Here is a 22,419-nt window from a genome sequence, read left to right as displayed (position 1 = left end):
GTAGCAACCTCCAGGGTTTTAATCTCGCCATACATCTCGTCAATAATTCGATCCATGCCTTTTGGAATAACGCCAGGACGAATTCCTGGTCCTCGTCCTCTGGCACAGGTGGATCTCAATCAGCATATCGCGCGGGATCTTCATGTAACGCTTCCTAGAGAAGGGGTTACTTTATGTCTCCCCTCCCCGACTTGCGGCAGGAGCTCGGAGAACCCAGCAATTTACTCAGCAGTGTCCGCCGTATCAGCTGTGCGCACTCGCATGTTTTCCGTAAGAACAGCCACAGGCTAGACGCCTTAAGACAAGCGCCAATTGTCTCGACGGGTGTTCCATTCTTTACGGAAAAATCTGGCGGAAATGTCCCGAAAGTACAAACACTTTCCCGCCAAAAGGCTCGGTTTTATAGGGCACACCATTTTGCAAACTGTGAGTAAGCTAACAAATATTTTGTTTTAACCATTTATGCGTCAAAAGATTAGCTAATAGCACGGTAATATAAGACTAATATTTATTATGAAGCAAAATGTTAAAAAATATTATTATATTACTTTTTTGCATCGCTTTAATAATAATATAATCAGATTTCCAAACAAATACATACTTTACATGCAGTAAAAGTTACTAAAAACAATTATCAACTGTGCGCGCATGCATTCGTCGGGTGCGGTGCACGGGAGCAGATAGCGCAATGACTGTGGAGCCGTGCGCTTTCATTGCACGGTGGCAGTGGTGAGTGCCAGGTAAAGTAAAGTAAGAAGCATATTCGCAAAGTCCCTACAAAAACGCTGGTTAGTGAGCCCGATTTGATGTACATAGGACAGGTTTTGCGTAGCTAAATGTAAATATCAAATTGTCAGCACTAAGCGCTTATGTGTATGCTTCCAATCGATGCGTTTCGTGATCGGCAGAAATGTTTACCTCACGTTTAATCGCGAAGGCGAGAGGCGGTCTGATCGTGCGACAGATCCAGTCAGTGTCGCAGGTCGGCAGGTATTGCTCAATCAGGGTGTGAGCTAATTGTGTGACGTTTTTGGATATATTTGTAATTTTCGCATAGCTAGGTCGAGTCAGAAAGATAGGCGCGGTCGGTAAGATGAAACGAATCTGTATTAGCCAGGCCAAGTGTAGCCGCAGATCAAAGCAGGAGGACAGGGAGTGCGACGGACGGATTGACGGACAGACAGACAGACACACAGACACACACACACACAATACAAGGCTAGGTGGCGGTAAGCAGCGCTCTGGGCGCCCGCTCCGCGGACGCTAGGGCATTGGCGGTTGGTGTAGTGTGGGCTGGCCGCCCCAGCTGCGCTGCGGCGAATTAAAGGAAACCAAAGCTAAATGTATTACGTGCCCTACCAAGTCCGCGTTCCAAAGATCTCTCTGTACACAATATTGCTGGTGTGTACGTTTACGTCCTCATCGATGGCCTCTGGATCCACAGCAATCTTGATCGCCTCCCTTGAAGTCACTCTCGACAACGCCACATAACGCTGCTCATGTGCGAAGCCCGGCGATTCCAAGTAGATACCAACGTGGTGGATCGATTGTCCTTGGGCCTTATTGATAGTCATGGCAAACGCTGGAGCCACTGGGAACCACTTACGCTTGAGTTTGAACGGGAACTTCTTGTCATCGTCCTCACTATATATAGACGATCCGAGGAATGAACACCTTCTTACCCTTGGACGGCGCGGACATAATGCTGGCCTCGATATTTCTCTCGCGCAGTGACAGGACCCGAAGCTGCGTTCCGTTGCAAAGTCCTGCGTCGCTATTCAGGTTTCTAATCATGATGATAGGTGCTCCAACCTTCAGAACGATCCCGTGCGGAGGGATACCGGAGAACTTTAGAGAGTTCAAGATCTCCTGCTCAAACATATTTGCATTCGCGACCCCTTCGAGGCTGTCCACCGAGAGATACCCCTTCGTTTCACCTGACAGCCGTTACGCAACCATTTCGTTGATACGCCGAACACTTGCATTTGTGGGGGCTAGTTTGGCTCGCTCAACGAAGTATTTATCGGGTAAATTCTCAGTATCAATGCCCGGATACACCGCATCTATGAGTGCACTGACGTTGCGGACGCGTCGGTCTTCTTCAACTTCGTTCAAGTCTCGCTCGTGTTCTTCATCCACCGGAGGGAGTAACCTGAAACTTGGGGGAGGCCCCATACCCACGTCTTCTTCATCAGAGGTCATTTGTTGTACCCGTCGTTCTGGAATGATACACATGTCGAGTGAGAGGCATACGTCGCCATCACCGATCTCATGGCTGACCGGATAATGTCCCCAATTTGAAGTAAAACACGAGAGAATTCCGCTTGCTCAGCCGCACTGGCCGCGTCTGGGGCGGTGCGGACACGCATGTTCTCGGTCAGCGCACTTGACGCAAATACTCCCATAGCGAGGAAGACTTAAAAAATCTCGAATTGTCTCCGCACGCGTAGCATCCTTTCGTACAGGTAGAATTGGACGGTGATCACCGCTGAACATCATTACCTTTCCGCCGAACGACTCCACCTTGTTCTTCATAATATCTCGAAGCGACCAGTAAACAGCCTCAAAGCAAGCTTGGTTCAGCATCGGCGCTTCGTCCCAATTGATCAAGCTCGCGCTACAAATCAATTCGGCCTTCTGGCTCTGCCATGAAAGGCTGCAAGTCGACGTCTCTGTAAGCATGAGGGGAATCTGAAACGTCGCATGCGCGGTATGACCGCCAGTTAACAGAGTAGCTGCGATCCCACTCGATGCAACCGCGATGGCAACCTTAAGTTGCATCCGAACGTGAGCGAAAATTTGCTCGAGTAGAAACGTCTTTCCTGTTCCACCCGGACCATCGAAAAAGAATAGATTCTCCCCTCCAACCGGCCTGCTCACAGCAGCAAGAACTTGATCAAATATATCCCTCTGATTGCTGTTCAAGTGGTCCGCCTGCTCCGCAACATGCTCCAGCTCGTTTTGGGGTAGGCGTCGATCTCTTGCTGGACAACATCAACCGACGCTGTATTTGGGTCGTCTCGAGGGACTTTTGGTTTGAAGCAAAGTAATCAGCAAATGCCTTGTACTCCGCCATTCGAAGACGCGCCTCATCTTCGCGTACACTATGCAGGTCTGTGTCTCTTTCCTCAATGCTTCGTGCGTAATCCTCTGACATTTCCTTCTTGAACATGTCCCATAGATCTTTGGCATTACCAGACATCGAGTAGACCAAAATGATGCCGAAGCGTTGGCGTAGCTGGTACGGCATCTTGACCTCGGCGGATTCGCGTAAGCAATGTATCCACTCGTCGTCATTTTCCAAATACCCAAGCGCCAACGTTGCTTGCTGATATGTAGGATGCTCAGTACCATCAGCCGTTCGAAGATCCGCTAAGGGCTTAGGCGAGCGTCGGTTACACAGAAGAAGCCACAAGTAGAAGCGTTCCGGGTCCTGCGGAGAAACGTATATTAAGCGTCCCAGAGGCAACGTACTTCTTTTATTTTGTGTTCCGTCCACCTGTACTTCCGCGGCACATCCTTGTACAGTAGATTAGCCGCAGCTTCTGGATTGCACGCGCAAAGCTTTAAAAACTCCGTCAGCGTTGATATGTTCCCGCGGTTAATCAATTTGTGGAGCTGGGGGTGGGGGGGGGCTTGGTCCCGATAAGCAATCATGCTCAATCCTTCCAAATGGATAGGTAGCGTCACAACAAAATGTGTTGATTCTTGTGCTGGATGCCCGAATAGTCGCATGCAAGCTTCGACCGGAGAAATATACCTCCAGCCGGTACTGAAAAATTCGTTCGCCCGAATCTCTTCGCCTCCAATAGTCATGTCCGAGCCCTTGTAGACGTACTTGTAGAGGCCTTGGTCGTGACACAAACCTCGACGTTGCTGTGGCAGCTGTACTTCTGCGACAGGATCGGATTGTACGGGACCACCCATTTATTGATGGTCACATTGTCCCATACGTTCCCCTTATGGCACAAAATTTCATCCCGACGGCGACCACGCTTGTATGCGGGGTGTTTGTCGGGGGTCATCACCGATTCGCTCGCGAGCGCCTTTGGAAACTTCTTGGAACACCTTCCGTTCTTCGTACACGGGCATTTTGAGCTCTGTTGACCACAGGGTCCATGCAGCATATTAGAAGTCACCGTATCATACAGCTCGGGGTACTTCTCTTTATCCGGGAGCTCCGCGGACGCCAGCTTATCGACGTCCCCATAGTAGTGGATTCGTCCTTCGGACGTAGGATAAGCAGTATGTGGGCTTATGGAAGACCACGCTTCTAATATTCCACTACATGGACTCGAGCGGCTTGAAACCCCAGCATGCCCTCATCGAGATCCTTGTTAAGAGCTTTTAGTTTTTCCATGAACACGCGATCCACATTGTCCGGTCGGTCGGATGCCTTCTCCCCATGGCGTAAGTTTTCCTTGATCTCAGACCAGTTCGGGTTGCATGTCATCGTAATGAACAGGGTCGGGGCGCCTGTTTGACGGACGATAGCCATGGTATCCAAGAAGCGGTGGTACATGTAGCGAGGACCACCTGTAAACTTCGAGGATATGATGATCTTGCATCCAAGCTCACCCGCATCTGGGTCCGCCGACTCCTGCTCCGTATATTCCCACGCCGAGTCCTACGTATGGCTGCCTCGTCGTCAGCCGCTATTCTGTGGATTTCAACGGACTCGCCACGCAACGCGTCCATAAGTCCCTGGAGGGTTTCCTATTGATACAGGAGTTGGTTCTTTTTTATGAAGCGCAGGCGTTTAGTTCGCATTGGCACATTGGTCAACGCAGTGTGCCGCTTTAGTCGCCCACCGCACAGGATCAGAGAATTACTAACCGTCCGGTCGTAAAGCAGATACGCCTCATATTCCCGAATGGACATTGTTTGCGGGTCACTGTGGCGATCGACGGGATTATTAACGTACGGGATATCGTAAGTCCAGCCATTCTCCTCAAACGGAAAGAGTATAGGGTACTGCGCGGGTCGTAGGTAACGCTCGTCTCAGAGATGCGCTTGAAACCTTCTGTCGTTTGTAGGATAATATCCCGATGCTCCGCTGAGTTTGTGTCGATCACAACGGCCGCCACCTCTGAAGCAGTTGGGGTGTTATGCGTAACCGGATTCGCTGTTGCCTCAGTCCTGTTGAGTGGCTGCCCAGGTCTCTTTGATACCGCCCTTCAGGTCATGTCAGCAGTATGCACAGGGTGTCCAAAAACAACCCAGTTCCTTACGGGACTCACACAGCTCCGAAAATTCTCTAAAACTGTCTATTCTGATGCTATGTTATGTAAGTATACAGGTGCGGGGCTCACTCATGCTCTTAAAGTGTTTTTTTGTCTTGATCTCTTGCTGTCCTTGTTCTTGGTCTTGGGTTCCGTGCTCTTGTGAGACGGACTGATGCATTCCTTTCCGCCCCGCCAGAAGAGCTCTCGCAAAATGTGTTTTGATGTGGGTGCTCACACGTTAAGAGCACCTCTCAATTGCGGGACCGTAAAGACTCTTCCGCATGTGGCTGCAGCTTCGGTTTGAGCACGCGTCACCTGCTTTTGGAGCGTGGGCACTCGCGGTGGGTCTAGGACCATATGCGCATGCATGGTTGAAGACCCCCCGTCCCACTTACCCCAGCCTGATTGCTATCGCTACCAACCCCCATACAACTGTGGAGTCTCGGGGCAAGCCTCAGACTGTATCCTGAGAGGTCTCTCTTGAATATATAGTAGGGCAGGGAGCCCCACGCCCGTAAAAACATCTAAAACTACCCTGCTGCTATTATACAACCAGCGCACTTTGTCCTCGCCTCGCCGTCGCTAGGAAACCAATTTTGTGTTTTGAATGAAAATAAGTCAGGAAAATATCGCCCAATCAGGCGTGAGTTAATTGTACGGCGTTTTTGCTATTTTGGTAATTTTGGCATAGTTAGGTCGAGTCAGAAAGATAGGCGCGGTCGGTAGGATGGGAGAATTCTGTATTAAATATGCCAGGTGTAGCCATATGAAAAGGTAGGAAGAGGCCTCAAGAAAGGAAAACGACGGATCGATTTACAGACAGACGGACCGACTAGAAGGTTAGAAGCGGGGCGAAGGTGGCAGGAAATGCCCTCCTATACATTTTTACCCATCACTAGATTTCAATCCCAGTTGATAAGCTCTTATCGTTATAACAGCCACAGTTAAATGTGTGCTGTACTATCGTAATATATAAAGAAGAATTGCGAGGGCAAATTCAATTCAAACAGAATGAGGAATTTCCGATGTTAGTCCGCTTTTGGCAATTGAGCATCATACAACTTAAGCCAGAGCCAGAACCCGTATACAGCTAATGCATTTGTAATACTGACCCTCGTTTCCTACAGGTGCAGCTTTGATGGCTCTCAGTGACCAAGCAGTGTCTCATCACTGTCGCTGGAGCTGCATGGCACATTGATAGTGGCTCTTCCAGCTCGTGGCGAACACGGAACATGCTCCGGAGGCGCTGGTCTCGACGACTACGGTAGCGCTTTTGAGAAGTCTTGCGCTTAGAGGCCATCTCTTCACCAATCGATAGTAAGCGGCCAAGATAGTCGCGGTAAGAGTCGAAATCCCCAACCCTAAGCAGATTTAAGTGCACATGGATGTTTGTGAGAGCGACGCACGTCTTAAACAAGGTGTCGCATCTGGATTCAGGCCCGCGATACTTGTTAGGGCACACAGACCAGAGTGTGGTTAGACGACCAAAACAAATTTCCACAAGAACGGATCGTGTGCGATTTTGTCGCTCTCCTCGATCGAAAGCGTCTCACCTGGCTGTTTTTTGTGCGGGGTTATCGCACGGAAATGCAATAACAGTCCCTGGTATCCCTTGTCGGTGGGTAACGCCCAACTTGGCCACGAGAGGACCCGCGTCGTGTAGACGCTTCTCCACTTCGGACTTCTGTATATTCTGGGAGTGGAAGCACTGATTTTTGCGGAATAGCTTGATATCCGACACATGCCCCGAGTAATGCTTGGTGCAGTTGATTGCTTTGCCCGTCGGCAACACGGAAACGTCTACTTTGTAGCCATGCAGCTTGTGTTTTCTGCTGTAATAGATGCTGCGACCTTCACAGAGGCCGTAAGGGATATTGGCCTGCTGGAAGGTCACGTCCGTCGCGTACCGCGCGCAAGGAACATTTGAAAACGTGTTCCCAGTGACTAGCTAGCGCATGCAGCACTTTGCATTGACGTCGCCGACGAAGTGCTCGTACAAGAACGGCGAGATCATCTCGGTAAACTTCACTATCAGTTTTGGGAGTGTGGGCGGAATATTTTGAAATACGCTGGCGAAAACATCCGACTTGCCACAGTGTTTTAGTGCAGTTAACATCATGAACAGGGTGTCTTTCCGCCGTGCTTGCACTTCTTGCCGCGACCGACATTTCAATGAAGCATAGCGAACTCCCCCACCACCCGCCAGAGCCTGTTGACCTCTTCTTCTGAGAAGTTTGTCGTTTGCATGATGGTCTCTCTCCTGTCAGCACGAACCGATCGAGCACGGGCGACATTGAGTCTCCGGGGTCGTTGTCGTCGTTGGCTGCATCACGTGCACACCTTGCACGTTTAGGCTGGCGGGCTTCGTCGAGTTGAGTCAGCCGAGCAACGCCATGCTCGACTACTTCTTCCTTCAGCTCGCGGGTACGCTTTGAGCTCGAGCTCTGGGCATCTTGTGAGATGGTAGATTGATAAATGAGCTTCCAAGAAGCACATGTACAGAAAAGCTGCGTGCGTTAGATGAATGGCTCACAATCTGGATCTGTATGGAGCTTAAGCGAGCTTGAAAGCGCTGTAAATGGAGTGGATGTAGGCGATGGCGCCAAAATGACAGCGCACTGGCGCCAAATGAGTGGCAGAAGAGTTCAGCTTTATAAATAGATCATGACGTACTGAGAAGCTACAAATGTACTCAGCGCTTTCCAAATCTGAAGTTTTTTCTCCGATATATTATCTTTCTACTATGTAGATCAATCCGACGATTCGGGCAAACTTGCGTCGCCTTGGCTAGCTCTCTGATGGTTTGCTGCTTCATTGATGAATAGCTATGCATCTGGAAAAGAGGTCAGTCTTTGACAATTGTCGTGCGCCTTTCTCTATAATACTTAGATTCTGTTTGTGCACCGACCAACTCGGTTTAAGGTCTAGTAGACCTAACTCTTGTCCTTCAATAGATCTTTTACCCTACATGTTTTTTCATGTAAATTTTCTCATATACATTTTCAAACCATTTTTAACCATTTCCATTATTAATTTACTAAATTAATATTTTTTTCTTTATTACCTATCCCAACTTTACTTCTTTTCAACTCTATCGTTCACTTCCATATTTATTTGTTTAATAATTTTTATAATGTTCATACATTCTATCTTTTTATACATCCGTCTTCTGACATAACATAAAATCTCCGACCTCCGACAACCTCCGACCGTAACATAAAACGTGGTTTAAACAAAAATACTACATGTACTTGTTAAAATTTGTGCATTAATTTTTTAAAATTGCACTTTTCCTTTAAGTTAGGGAGAAAGATGGAGAGATCGTTCGGACGGCGAGCGAGTGGAGTGGCGGCAATGGTGGCGACGGCGGCGAGCTAGAGTGGAAGAGGCGTGAGGGAGCAGAGTGAATGAGGTGGTGAGCAAGGGTGGCGACGTCCGCGAAAGGGCGGCGTGCGGGTGGCGGACACATGCAGCAACGGTAACAGCGGGGCGGCGGCAGCGGGTGGATGATGTGGAGAGCCGGGAAGGTGAGGAAGGCACTGCTGGCGATGGTCGAGCTGGACGTGGACGGCGCATTGTTTGACAGCGCTGCCGTGTGGTCGGCATTCTGGTCCGTGGACGCGGAAACTCACGGACGCGCCATTGAGCGGGCCGATGTTCGACATGCGTGAGGGCCAACGTGCAGGTGTGCTGGGCAGTAGTGTGGCGAGTGAGATATGGCGCTAGTGGTCCGGTATACGGATCTGCAGCACGGTGGGGTTGTTCGGGTGTATTCGTGGTGGCGTATGGAACGCGGTGGAGCGGTTGGATGTGGTGCGCCAGCCGGATATCTCGTGGCGGTGTCGCGACCTGGACCTGGCCGTGGGGTTGCACACGATGGTCTAAGTGAACGGAACGGGTTCGATGCAGGTGATGTCGCTGCTTCTACTGCGCGTCTGCACCTCGCGTGTATTGCTGAGCTACCCGCACAGATCGTGATCGTGGCTGCGACGGAGATCGACGCGATTAAAGAGTAGATGGTTTAGTATGGCAAGTGAGCTCAAAAATGTAAATTGTGAAGTGTCATTCAGAGTTAGTCGGTCAGTCCATTTGCATCGCTATCACTACAACACCTCTCGCCAAACTCGATGCCCTTGAGTCGCTGCCTCTTCCCTTCCAGCACGTGCCTCTGTCCATTGTTGTCTTGTCGGCGCGTGCCTCTCGGCCTCTGCTGTCTTGTTGCTCGGCTGCTGCTTGGCCGTGTGGGCCGAGAGCACGCGCGCTAGCAACAGACCAACTCGAGGCTCACGTTCCTTCCCGCCGCTGTCGATTGGAGACTGGGATTTGCGCTGCAGGGGCGGCTGGGATGGATGTCGCTGTTGGGACGGGGTGACAGGTGTGACGCGGTGACTTGTGACTTGTGACTTGCTTTTGCCGCTGTGTCATCTGGTACAGGTGCTGCATGCACTACACTGCCCCCAAGAAGACCACGGTAAATGAAAAAACTGGAAATCTTGAAAAAATGTCAGAAAACTGGAAAATCTGGAAGACGTAAAGTAGCCATATCGCCATGACTTGTTAAAAATGTGACATGTGACAGGGCCAGGTTGAAATTGATGGTTAGAGCATCGCTGTCAGCTCAGTAGTGTTCACCGATTCAACATACGTTGTCACCAGGACTGGAACGTCTGCATACATTGCCAAAAATGGCTCCCACGAATTCTCTGAGTCCTCAAGGCCGCGCCAGGCAACGTGAAGCTGCCATTCCTTCGCAGTCGTGTCATAACGGTGGCCAATGATGTCCCGCACGCCTAGCACAATGCCCTGCACGGCAACGTGCTCGCGAATTTCAGCGGTACTGCCTAGTTCCGGGTCGCAGTAATGCTTGAGGCGTGAGCCATGTACCTCGTACTCATCACCCGTGAGCAGGTGGGCGATCATGAATGAATGCGAGAGGGCACGGACAACGCGGAACGGGCCCACCCAACGAACTAACAGTTTACCACCCCGCATGCGAGTGTCCACCCTGGACCACAACACGAAATCGCCCTCGTTGAAGTTGCACTCTTGGCCTTTCCCTCGCGCGATATCGCGCAATTGACGACGCTCCTTACGGTCAACGACGTCACCATGAAGCTCGTGGAGGTGCTCTCTCAGCTGGGCAAGTTGAGGAGCAACCTTAGTTAAATCGACTGGTAGCATCCTGTAGGACCCATTCGAAGGAGTTGCAACAGTATCCAGCAGAGAAGGTGCTGGCAGGCCCGTGAACAGCTCAACGGGAGCATGTCCGCCCAATGATGCCACCGCCGAGTGATTAAGATTAGCCTGGATCACCGGCAAAAGATGAACCCAATTGCGCGTGTCTAGATGTAGCTCCAGAAGCATGACGCGTAAAACCTGAAGAATGTCGCGGTTTACACGCTCAACGGTACCGTTGATCCACGGCGTGTAGACCGGAACAAACTTCTGTATGGCCTTCAAACGACCTGCAAGCTCTTCCATCACTGACGCCTTGAAGTGCGATCCATTATCAGATACCCAGGCCTCAGGTAACCCGAATCGCTTGTACCAGTCCAACACAGCCTAGACTGCTGTGGCACTGTTCGCCGCATCAGCAGCGATCAACTCGCAATAGTGCGTAAGCTCATCCTTGAGCACGAGTACGTATCGGCTTGCGCCGTAGGATTCGCCTAGTTGTAGATAGTCCATGTGAAGACACTCGTTGCGCTTACTTGCTGTAGATGTAGGCCCCCAAGGGCGCATCAGAAGTTTCCCGCCTTTCACATGCTTGCACAACAGACACTCTCTCAGGAAACGGTCAATCAGCGCCCTTGCATTAGCAATTTCAAAGCGTTCGGCAAGCGCGGCTTGCATAACGTCGCTACCCCTGTGGCCCTGAGGTCCACAGTGAGCCACAACCAACAAACGTTGTAACAGCTCGCGGGCCTGCTTGGGGACCCAGAGGTTTTCGTCGACTCGAATGAGACCGTCTTCATCTGCAGCCGCCGGTGCACTGGAACGGTGGCGTCGCTGTTGATCCCGAATTGCACCTTCGGATGGCCACACCAATCTACCGTCCTGCAACGGCCGCAGCAGCGAAATCGGCTGTGTGCGTCTAGTTGTCACTCTCTTGGCCAAACCAACAGCACCGGCTTGCATAGGGACATGCCAGTAAGCAGCTGAGAGATCGAAGGGATTAATCATACACGGCTTGTCCTTAACCGTCTCCCTGGTCTCGCCATCAGTGACGTCATCCGCGGTTGCATTAGCATAGTCCTCCTCGTTCTTCTTAACCACGCAGGCCACCACACGTTTAACAGCATGCGGTAGGTGCCCTGGAACTGCACTGCACTAGCTTGGCCCCATCTCGATATCAGTCGGCCCAAACATTATCTTCGCCTTTGATATGTTCGATGGTGAAGCGGACTCCCACAATGTGGAGTGCCCACCGCTGCAGCTTGCCGCGAAGATGTGGCTTGACCGTCTTATCGGGGGAAAAGATGTGAATCAAGTTTGGATGGTCGCAATAAATCTGCACACCTTTCTCACGCTCAAGAAGATAAGCGAGATCACCACAGGCCTGAACAACAGGGTATGCTTCCTTCTCCACGATAAACCAATTACCTTGAGCCCCAGTAAAAAGCCCACCCCAGCAAACGAGTAGTTCGTGTGCTTGCTCCGTCACCGGTAGCCCTGCGATCCAATTGCGGACCTGGCTAACGACGACGGCCCAACCGCCCAGGGAAGCATCGCTGAACATGCACACAACTGCATCTGGGTCCGGGAAAAACAACTTGGCCGAAGTCGTCAACAAACCGATCACCGCACGAAAAGCTGCCTTATCATCCGCTGGCCAGGTGAGTTCGACACCAGTTAGCTGCGCCTTGCGCCGACCCCGTTGAGCCATCACTGCTTCTAGCTTCGATTGAAGCGGATCAACAACTCGGGCATAGTCCACCATTGATTCCCGCAGCCAATTCGCTGCACATCGGAACTGCTGGAGCGCTGCAGCAGTCGGCGGTAGCGCCATGCTCGTCAGTGGTGCGAGGCGATCGGGTGAGTGCTTGGCGCCTGTACCGTCAATCACCTTGCCACACCATACCACCTTGGTGTCGAACAACACACATTTCTTGGCGTTCAGCTTCAGCCGCCTTTCGTGAACCACCTTAAAGAAAGATCGCAGGTAAGTTAGATATTCCTCGGCACCACGAGCGAATAATAGCAGATCATCAATCCATACGAGAATGCTGCGATACATCATCGCTTGAAAGCAGAGCTGCATTTGCAGCTGGAAATGCATTGCGGAATCGCTTGCACCTTGCGGTACCCGCATCGGTGTGAACACCCCATCTTCAGTAACAAAACTGAAAAGTTCTTGGCTGTCACGGTGAAGTGGGAGTTGCCAGAAGCTTTTAAAGAGATCAAAGAGGCCGAACCCGTACGCCCCCATCACACTCTGTGTCGCTGAGGTTAGATTCGGCGTTGCTCCGTCTAACGGCACGGTGCATTTGTTTGTCGGTCGATAGTCTACAGTGCAGCGAAATTTTATCGGTTTGTGGCTTCTATACCGGCAATGCTGGGCACGCCCACCGACTGGTGTTGTTACGCCGAACCAATCCATGACGCTCCAATTCTGACACAAACTCCCGTAGGAACTTTCGCTGCGCCGGTGGATACTTCCTTGTCCCGCTGCGATACGGCTGAGCCCCCTCTCGGAGCCTCACTTTCAATGGCTCTACGTCTGCAGGTGGATCAGCCCCAATACGAATACGCCATACATCGGCATACTCAAACACCAGCTTGCGTAGGTCCTCCAACAACTCTGTCGCAAAACCAGCAGCTCCGGCAACATCAACCATTATGTTCAAGTAGCCATAGACTTCATCACCATCCACCGAGAAAGCCACTTGAGGGCTATCGCTGGTAACATCGTCTTCATCTGCGTCACCGACATGACCACTTGCAAGTTGGTCAAATAGCCTGTCGATGTCGATGCCAATGTCTTGCATAGTTTTGCGTCCCAGTAAAAACTCGTCTTCATGGCCCTCCATGACAAGACACGGTACATCAGCGAGGTGCAAAGGTCCGGCTGCTGTTTCGATACGCAGATCCAAAATGACAGCATCGCGACAACTCACGCGAGCGCCACCAGCTACTTGCACCTGCACTACAGGCTTCAATGCCTGCAGCTTTAGCGTGCTTCCGACACCCTGAAGCTCGTCGACCAGGGCTCTCGAAATGATGTTGCTGTCCGCTCCAGTATCGGGACAGAACGGCACATCCAAAACTCCGTTAATGCACGCACGCCGGCCTTCTCCAGCCCGTACTACCCGTACAGCCTTGACGCGTTCATCTCTTAGCGCCTTACGAGCCTGCACCTCGCGCTGGATATCTTGCTTCTGTTCGTCAGTACCAGTCGGGCAGTCCTTTGCCCAATGGGGCCCCTTGCAGATCAAACATCCCGTTCGAGGCGGGTTGGGAGGTGCCTTCGATTCCACTTTCGTACGTACGGCCTTACCAACAGCCCTACTGGGCTACTTCGCTCCTCCAGTCTTACCTCCAGTAGATTTGCCCCTTGGGGCATCATCACGCTTCAACTCGGTTTGCATGGTGTGGAAATGTTGCTGGCTCTTGGCTCGGACGACGATCAGCTCGTACAACGCCACATCATCTTGCTTAGCGTGCTGGTGCGTCACGGCAATGAGGCGCTCGATATCCACCCGCAACACCGTCGGGAACAAGTTCGAGACCAGTAACTTGCAGCGAGCCTTCATGCGTTCACGGCCTGCAGCATCTGTCGCTGGTCCCCGACCAACCCATGTCCCTAGTCCATGTCCATCCACTAGCCGGTCAAAATCCATGAAATATTGTGCAATGCGTGCATGGATATCCGACACCTTCATGTCCATTTTCAGGTTATCACCGAAAAGCTTGGTCACATCAGGGACATGATCATTCATCCGAGTGCCCGCACGGCGCTTGATGTCCTCCTGTAGACACTTGTCCGTCACTTCCTCCACGGTTGTACGAATTCGTAGTGCGCCAGGTGTTCGAGGATCCTTGGTTCCATGGAGTTCTTGATACTAACGAGCACGTTCTCGTGCACTTCACCCGTCGCTAGGCATCGCTCCCAGACCCTCTCTTCATACTGTCGACGATTGCGCATAAATTTGACCAGTGCTGGTTGTCCCAGGTCTGTCAATCGCGGAGGCTTGATGTACTCAAAGACCGGCTGTGTAGACCGCATCTCGAGGTCTCCATCTTGGTCAACCTCCCTGTTGAACGCCATCGTCAGTTCTTGAAAAGCCAAAGCATACTTTATGGCAAGTGAGCTCAAAAAGGTAAATTGTGAAGTGTCATTCAGAGTTAGTCGGTCAGTCCATTTGCATCGCTATCACTACAACACCTCTCGCCAAACTCGATGCCCTTGAGTCGCTGCCTCTTCCCTTCCAGCACGTGCCTCTGTCCATTGTTGTCTTTTCGGCGCGTGCCTCTCGGCCTCTGCTGTCTTGTTGCTCGGCTGTTGCTTGGCCGTGTGGGCCGAGAGCACGCGCGCTAGCAACAGACCAACTCGAGGCTCACGTTCCTTCCCGCCGCTGTCGATTGGAGACTGGGATTTGCGCTGCAGGGGCGGCTGGGATGGATGTCGCTGTTGGGACGGGGTGAGAGGTGTGACTTGTGACGCGGTGACTTGTGACTTGTGACTTGCTTTTGCCGCTGTGTCATCTGGTACAGGTGCTGCATGCACTACATTTAGGCGGAAGAGGCCAAGATGGAGATCATGGAGGTGGAGGATGCGACTCCCGAGGTCAGGAAGGCTGAGTTGTGGATCAGCGTGGCACTGCTCCAGCTGGAAGCTCCGCGTAAGACGGAGATACACGTTCGAACCGGTGCCAAGGTGGACGTAGCCATGAGCAGTAGTAGAAAGGTACGCATGCTGAGAGACAGAAGAATGTTGGCGCCGTGTTGCTATTGAGTTTAAGTGCTTAAGTAAATAAATAAATAACGCGTGGGATTGATGAATGCTATCTACTGCTCTGTTCATTTAGTATACTACTACTTGTTTATAATACTACAGCAGTAATTACTCTTAATACGTCTCCTCCCTCAGGCTGTTGCATGTATTGTAACGACGAAGCGAGTTCGCTAGAGCTGCACCGCCTGCCAGTTGTCGACATCTTTAGTGCTCGAGATTTTGTATAACAGTAAGCAAATTGTAGACTGCGAAAATTGAGTCTAGTGTACTGAAATGATTACACCGGTCGGAGAAGTCGGAGAAATCACTTTATGCATGTGATATGTCAACATCTTGAAAATTGTATTAGCATATCCGCGTGTCACCTCCAGGGGCCAATGGTAACCAAATATCCTATGATATGTTTGATAGTAATAGTACTATTTTTGATAATAAATATTAATATTAACTCATTTTTGCAAAAGTTAACATAATATTTTAATAATAACTCGGAGAACTGAAAAATATTAGATACTACATGATATTTTATGATATTTTCCAACTTAAGTACGTTTCTTGCCACCTTACCCTCTGTAAACCGAGCGGAGCCAAATAACTTTTTCGATCAGGTTCTAAAAAAGCAGTAGGCTTTAAGAATGACGAGTATTTGCTCTGGTATTTCACTGTGACACCGACAAAGGCGATCGAGATGGAAAACTGCAAACGGTTGCAGCTGTTTAACGTTGATAGAGCGAAATCAAGACATTTGTTCTTGTTCTCTACCGATCTCCTCGTCCACATCGTGCGTCTAATAAACTGGCGCTAGATTAATGCGCTCAGCAGTGCCAACACACGACGCCAACCTTGCCGTCACTCTCACAATTGTCCCTCCCTCAGGGTTGATTAGCAATACTTCAGCTAGTCGAGCGTTAACGACATCTGATTAGTGAATTTATCCCGATTACGCAATCTTTGAAAAAATTATATAGTACTAACTAATATTAAGTTGATATTTAATAATATCATATTGTCTCAGAAGAAAATATTAGGTGATATTTTTTATATTTACTGGTCTACAGGTGATATTTTCACAATATTAACTTCACCGATTTTGGAGTTACCATTAACCCCTGGTCACCTCCGACCCGATATGTCGGAGCCAACTGAATTAAAAGAATGCTTAATGGAACTTCCATAATATGGATGAATATCATCAATTCTCCGACCCAACTTAATTTTTTAATATTGGTTTTAATCACCAATCATCCATTTTTATTTATTAGACAGCCAATCGCTCGGTCTTGACAAAATGATTTGGCCAATCCAAATGGTAAGGGCTAGGTTGGGCCTCGTCGGATTTTAACTAAAGGACGTCGATTTTCGTCGGCATGTTACGTCAAGTTGCCCATCTCAAACTTACAAAATGTGAAGTCAAAGTGCAATACATGTAGGAGAATAACGCCCTCAAATCCTCCAAAGAAGAAGTAAAACTCGCAAATGACGCTCCAAGAGAAACTTTTGGGTAGCACACTTGTTTCGCGGCGCGGTGAGACGTCTACCCAGGAAGCGCTGGCGAACAAGACAGTGGTGGGACTCTACTTCACGACTAGTCCGTTTCCGGCGTGAGGTAGTGCAGAACCTGTGCACGCTATGACGTGAAGACGATCCCAACACTCATTTTTGTGGACGCCATTGGCGATGTTGCCGAGCGCGAGGGCCGAGAACAACACCACTCTTCACAAGATCTGGGACCATGTCTCGCTTTCCAGGCCTGAAGCTGCGATGCCGTGAATGAGTGCAGGCTATGCTCAGCCCGCCTTGGCAAGTTCGGCCTGAAAACATCGATTTCTCATTTCAATCTGCATCCATTTGTTTATTGCTAGAATCGTTTGCTGAAATCGCTGATGTACTGCTCGCTCAACTCAAGAATGGAACCATTGGTGCATTGATCTGTACGTGTTTTGTCCGAGGTCTTACTTTACTTGTCATTAGACGAGGTACGAAGCGCACTCATTCTTTAAAAATGTTAATTAGTGGAGAGAAAAAGGGGAAACCATCATGAAATACCGCTGCGTGTTGTGTCAAAACAATTAATGCTGTCACCTTCTCCAGCCCGTCAACTACGCACGTCAAGCATCAATCTAGTCGTGATTGGCTCTCTGCTGTCGAAACCCGACAATCCAGGCCTTGCGATAATACATCTGCATGCTTATTTGTGAAATCAGAACTTGCAGGGAAACATTTGACATTGGCAAATACGTTATTGTTTTGATAAGAGCAACATCACATCACTATTTCCAAGATACACTGCTGGTTGCTGAAGGTGCTGTCAAAGGCATGGTGAATTGGTAATGAGAAAGAGTGAGCTGGATGCAATCCCAAGGACTTGCCAACCAACCAAGCAGTGGTTGGCTCTCAGTTTTGCTTAGCTAGGATTGAGTATTTTTGTGAAGCAGGGGCTTTAAATAATTTATGACGATGCTAGAAATATATTTTGTAAGTTTTCATCACAAGCTAAGAAATTAAAAAAAAAACTTCAAATATTGCCACTTTATTTTCACTGCATGAATTAGCCTTCCGACTAATACATTGCAGTGAAATAATTGAGGCAGGCTCAATCAGACTTACAACGGTACTAGTAGTATTGTCAGATGGAGCATGACTTTAGTCTGTCACCACCTCGCTTTCTTGTCACTAACGATGAAAACTCCGCATACTCGTCATCAAAGTCGACTTTCAACCGCTTAAATCTGATAAAAGAACGCACATCCTCGGAATTACTGAAACCTCCACTGGGTTCATTTCTCTTCGTCAAGATGGCTTCGGCAGCTTCATCAACAGCTTTCAAAGTGCCTCGGAGTAATGATTTGAGAGCTGTTTTGCACGCTGAGTTGACCGAGATGAACGGCGTACACGCTGGATGATACGCCAGTGTTCCATAAAACCGCTCACTCTCGTCTGGGCTCAAGAGGAAACAGTCATGCGGCACATCATACGTCGCAAGATTCGACAAGGAATCGCAATTCAAAACCCCTCTCACCACACGCGCACCACGTGCCACAAGAAACTTTGGACAAACACTCAGCTTGCCAAGATATTCCTTTGCGTGACATGGCTGAAATTTACCGAACTGTCGCTTTCTCTGGTCTACAAAGACCACCACGTTGTCAGTCACAGCATCATTCAGCGCAAAAAAAATGTCGACGCCCGCTTCGCCATCGCCGTTCACTGCAATGCAACCACTCGACGTCCAATTATACTTTTCTTGTTGATTGAATTTGTTTGAAATGAGTTGAGGGGTTAAGGAACCAAAGGCTTCCGCACACTGAACCACTCTTGACGGAACAAGTTTCACAGAAATGCGACGTGTTTCATCGGACATCCGTGCGCCAGGTAGAAGATCTCCCAGCGTCGCGGTCGAGTGTCCAAGCACCAGCAACGCATTGATTCTCACTGCATAAAAACAGGCACCGAATATCTCCCACGACTGCCACGGTTGAAGGGCGAACATTGTTGAGTCCACCATTTCACTCATGTCGTTCAACGCCGTCGCAAAGTCCCGTTCTGCTCTGGTTGCCAGTGTCTTTGTGGATCCAATATTAATCAACAACGTATACGGAACTCGAACATCACACGTTGTGGATTCGCGCGGACTGAGCAAACATAGCGAAGAATCTCGAAGTCTTGACCATTTCAAGCGGCCATCAATCGTGTTGATTGGGTTAACCGTAAGGCCCGATACAGCAAAGGCCGCCAAGCGAACGAGCGTTGAAAGATCTACTAAGGGTGAGCTCAAGTAGGGATACACGAAACTTGTCCAGACTTTAAAAAAACATTTGTTGATATTTTCTAATGACACGACATCTCCTTGCGAGCAGCTCCTCAGTTTCAACAGGTATTCGACAACCCATCGTGGCACACCTCCAAGCATAAACAAATAGCGACGAATATGAGACTGTCGCAGGAGCCCAGCAAAATCTGTACCATTCTCCACAAAGGTGAAAACTTGATCCAAGGTCAAGAGAGTCATGGGAAGCCGCTCCGTCACATAAAACGAGGAATTCGCAATTGAACCCGATGCAATCACATCCAAATCTGTCCCTGCAAACATCGGTAGCACAACCAGATTCGACGACTTCGTGCACAAGTATAGAACTATGGCTTGCACTAGTTCACGGAGGAGTGACGAGTCGGGGTCACTTCGAGGAGCATTTACTTTTTCAATCTTCTGATATTCATCGACGCCAACAAAGAGGTACAGCTTCTCTTTGCCATGCACTGGCCGACGCAGCTTGCGATCGATGACTTTGATGGCATTACTCAATGTCAACCGACCTCCATTTCGAGGTAGTCGCGAGTTAAACCACTCTTCAAATGCAAGCGCACAATTATTGTCGAGGAAAAATCGATACAAGAGCCGCCACGAAAATGATGCCGCGATCGGCATCGTTTCCTCGACCGGTTGGGGACTAAAGCCGTTGTAGTATGGAACAATCACACGGACAACGTGATCAGGATCCAGCCCCATCGCGTGCAAAATTGTGCCACCTTCTTCGAGCATACGCGTTTTTCCCAAACCAGAAATGCCAGAGCAAACAGGCACAACCTGCTCCGTGCGATCTGTGCTTGCAGTGCCACTACGCGCGATGATATTGAGGAAGCACTTCGCTGTCTTCATAAGCGCCTTTTCCCTTCCAACCAAGCGAAACTGTAGCTTGTCGGCTCCTAAAATATGAGGACGTGACACGATGGCTTCCTTGTTAATCATGTCGTTTTCCAAAAAGGCGAGGAGATCTTCACACGAAGACAGATTCACGTTGGGACCCATCGGTACAGCAGCCGGAACATCCATGCTGACGTCTTGTCCTACGCCAACTCCAGCACCCACCGGAACCACCACCAGCACGTGAACTACGCCCTCTCCTAACGAAACGTCAGGCCCGAAAAGGGTCGGCTTGCTTAGCTTCCACGACGCACGCATGTGCAAATACGATGAAAAGGCGATTTCGCTCTGAAGCAACGTGTCCAGGTCTTCGTTGTCCCGCAGCCACGCGTCACCCTTCTTCGCCAGGAAGAGCTGTAGCTTGTCTGCATCAACCTCTTTGAAGTCGTTGGTCTTCTTCGCCTTGATTGCTTCCTTCAAGTCATCTACGGTTTTGCCTTCGTTTACTTCCACGGAGAACGCGCTTCCCGCGACACCAACGATACAACAGAAAAGCTTCACCATCTGTAGTCAAAGGTGACCTTTACCTTAAAGGTTAAAGTTTATTGACCAGAGTGTAGCCATCTGTCATTAGAATTCAACAACCCAAATCATTTAGTAGCAGTTAGATAAGAGGGGTAAACTCGGGTGTAGATTTCAAAAATGTGGTCAGAATTAGCTAATTTGCAGTCGTTTTTGCGCTACACGACTATTTTAAAACTCTTTCCAGATGCCCCAACGTAAAGCTAAAAACAAACGCAAATCCAGTGCACTGATATTTTATTTGTTAATTCAGTACAAAATTTACGCCAATCTTCTGCATAATCTTGGCGTCAGACGCGCGAATCGCGGGCGCGCAACAGCGCTTCCGATCGCGATAGGCGTCCGGCAAGGCGGCAGCTTCCGCGGACCGCTTAAGAATACTCTGGACGGTAACGAGCAAGTTCGGAGTGAGAGCATGCAGGATCTGACTTGTGCTTCTCGCAAGACTGCTTTTGTGGGACATGTAGGAGGAAGGGCGATGTCCCATTGTCTTTGGCGGTAAAAATCAAAGTGTGTGTTGGTATGAAGACGTCGGATCCAAAATTTAAAATCAGATCGATGCGGCGTGTCATCCCTCGGCGAGGAGGGGAAAACCGTTGAGGTTAATTGCTAGGGTGGTGATGGGCAAAGGTAATTGCGCATCCGATTCGCGTATTCATAAAATCTGGCAGGGTATCGACTGATACCGGTGTCGAATTGGAGGTGCACGACTGTACGCAACTGAACAGAAGCAAATCCGATTACGATTGTAACGATTTGCGTGCAAGGAAAAATGTTCCGTTACGTACGGAGAACGTAACCGGATTTTCCAAACCGCAGCGAACGGCGAATCCAGACCATTCACCGATTTGCCGCCCAGAGCTCAGAGCACCGGACGACCAAGTAGCGCAGAGCTACCGAGAAGAAGCAACCAGACTGCCAGGAAATTTTTCATGCACGTCATCCCCTCTGCACCAGCCGCGGACGTCGTACTAGTAACGGGGACCCATGGTGTGGAACACACAGGGGTACGAAGTACCCGGAGAGTTAACAAACTCTCAGTACATAAGTTGGAGAGTTTACAAGGTCTCTCAGTACGTTGGCTGAAAGCCACACGTTATGCATTTGATTAGGTTTAGCTATGCTAGATAGTTAAAGAGATACATTAACCCCTAGGCGGCTTGGCCGCAATAATAGTAAATAAAACACTTCTGGTTTTGAAGCATAAACGTTAAGGTATTAACTTTGAGCCCTGGTCTTAGGCTGTAAGTGTCCTTTGGAAAAGGAACTTAGTGACTCTTTGAGTCGAACGTCTTCCTCTGACGCTAAAGCTACGGCAGCCCCGCTGCACTTGGTAGCACTTGTAGTCAATCCCGCTCCCGAGTCGGTTGACTATATCCTCTGCGAGGATGGAACACCCCGTGTTCGCGAATTTGCCCCCGGCGCAGCAGGACGCGCTTACTAAGCTTATGTCCTTGCTTGGCCCGGAGGGCGTGGCTCATCTTGCATCGCAAGGTCCTGAGGCGGTCACCGCCAGGCTGTAATCGTTCTCCCGCTACGAGAACGCGCTCTTGGAGCATGTCCAAGAGAAGATGAGGTCCGCAACGGCGGCAGCGTCGATGACGCGTGAAGAGTCTATGAGACTGAAACCGCTCATGGTGAGCGTAAAAACCTTCGAGGGGAAGGATGGAGAGAATCTCCTTCTCTGGACCCGGGAGGTCGAGATGGCCATGGGATCGGCCCTGCTCCAGTCTGAGCATCAGCGCGTGGCGCTGGCTATCTCCAGACTTGGAGGTCGCGCTCGCGAATGGGCACTAACGTGCGGCACGTCTGTTGACGCTGCATTTCTCACTTGGGATCAGCTGAAGCAACAGCTTTCGCGCGTGTTCGCGCCGCCCAATCAGGCGTACCGTATCCGGTCGAAGTTCCTTGCTACCCGCCAGGGTAAAAAGGATTTATTGGACTATGTCCAAGAGTTGAGACCTCTTATCGCCGGAATAGCGGCGAACCCTCTTCCTGAGCTGGTCAGCGTGGCC

The 22,419-nt window shown here is 49.9% G+C and overlaps 2 protein-coding genes across 2 annotated transcripts; one reads left to right on the top strand and one right to left on the bottom strand.

Moving 5' to 3' along the window:
• Nucleotides 1-8,941: 8,941 nt before the first annotated feature.
• On the top strand, nt 8,942-9,241 carry PITG_12031 (uncharacterized protein; the record flags this gene model as incomplete). Its single annotated transcript, XM_002901422.1, has 1 exon — nt 8,942-9,241. One exon carries the CDS (start codon nt 8,942-8,944, stop codon nt 9,239-9,241), a length of 300 nt encoding a protein of 99 aa, XP_002901468.1.
• An 8,565-nt stretch (nt 9,242-17,806) lies between these two features.
• Nucleotides 17,807-20,386, bottom strand: PITG_12028 (Crinkler (CRN) family protein; the record flags this gene model as incomplete). Its single annotated transcript, XM_002901421.1, has 1 exon — nt 17,807-20,386. The coding sequence occupies one exon, from the start codon at nt 20,384-20,386 to the stop codon at nt 17,807-17,809; it is 2,580 nt and encodes an 859-aa protein (XP_002901467.1).
• Nucleotides 20,387-22,419: the final 2,033 nt, after the last annotated feature.

This window comes from Phytophthora infestans, genomic scaffold, assembly GCF_000142945.1.
Source record: "Phytophthora infestans T30-4 supercont1.21 genomic scaffold, whole genome shotgun sequence".
Taxonomy (NCBI): Eukaryota; Oomycota; class Peronosporomycetes; order Peronosporales; family Peronosporaceae; genus Phytophthora; species Phytophthora infestans.
Note: the sequence above shows the minus strand (reverse complement) of the source record. Positions and strands in the feature narration are given on the sequence as shown.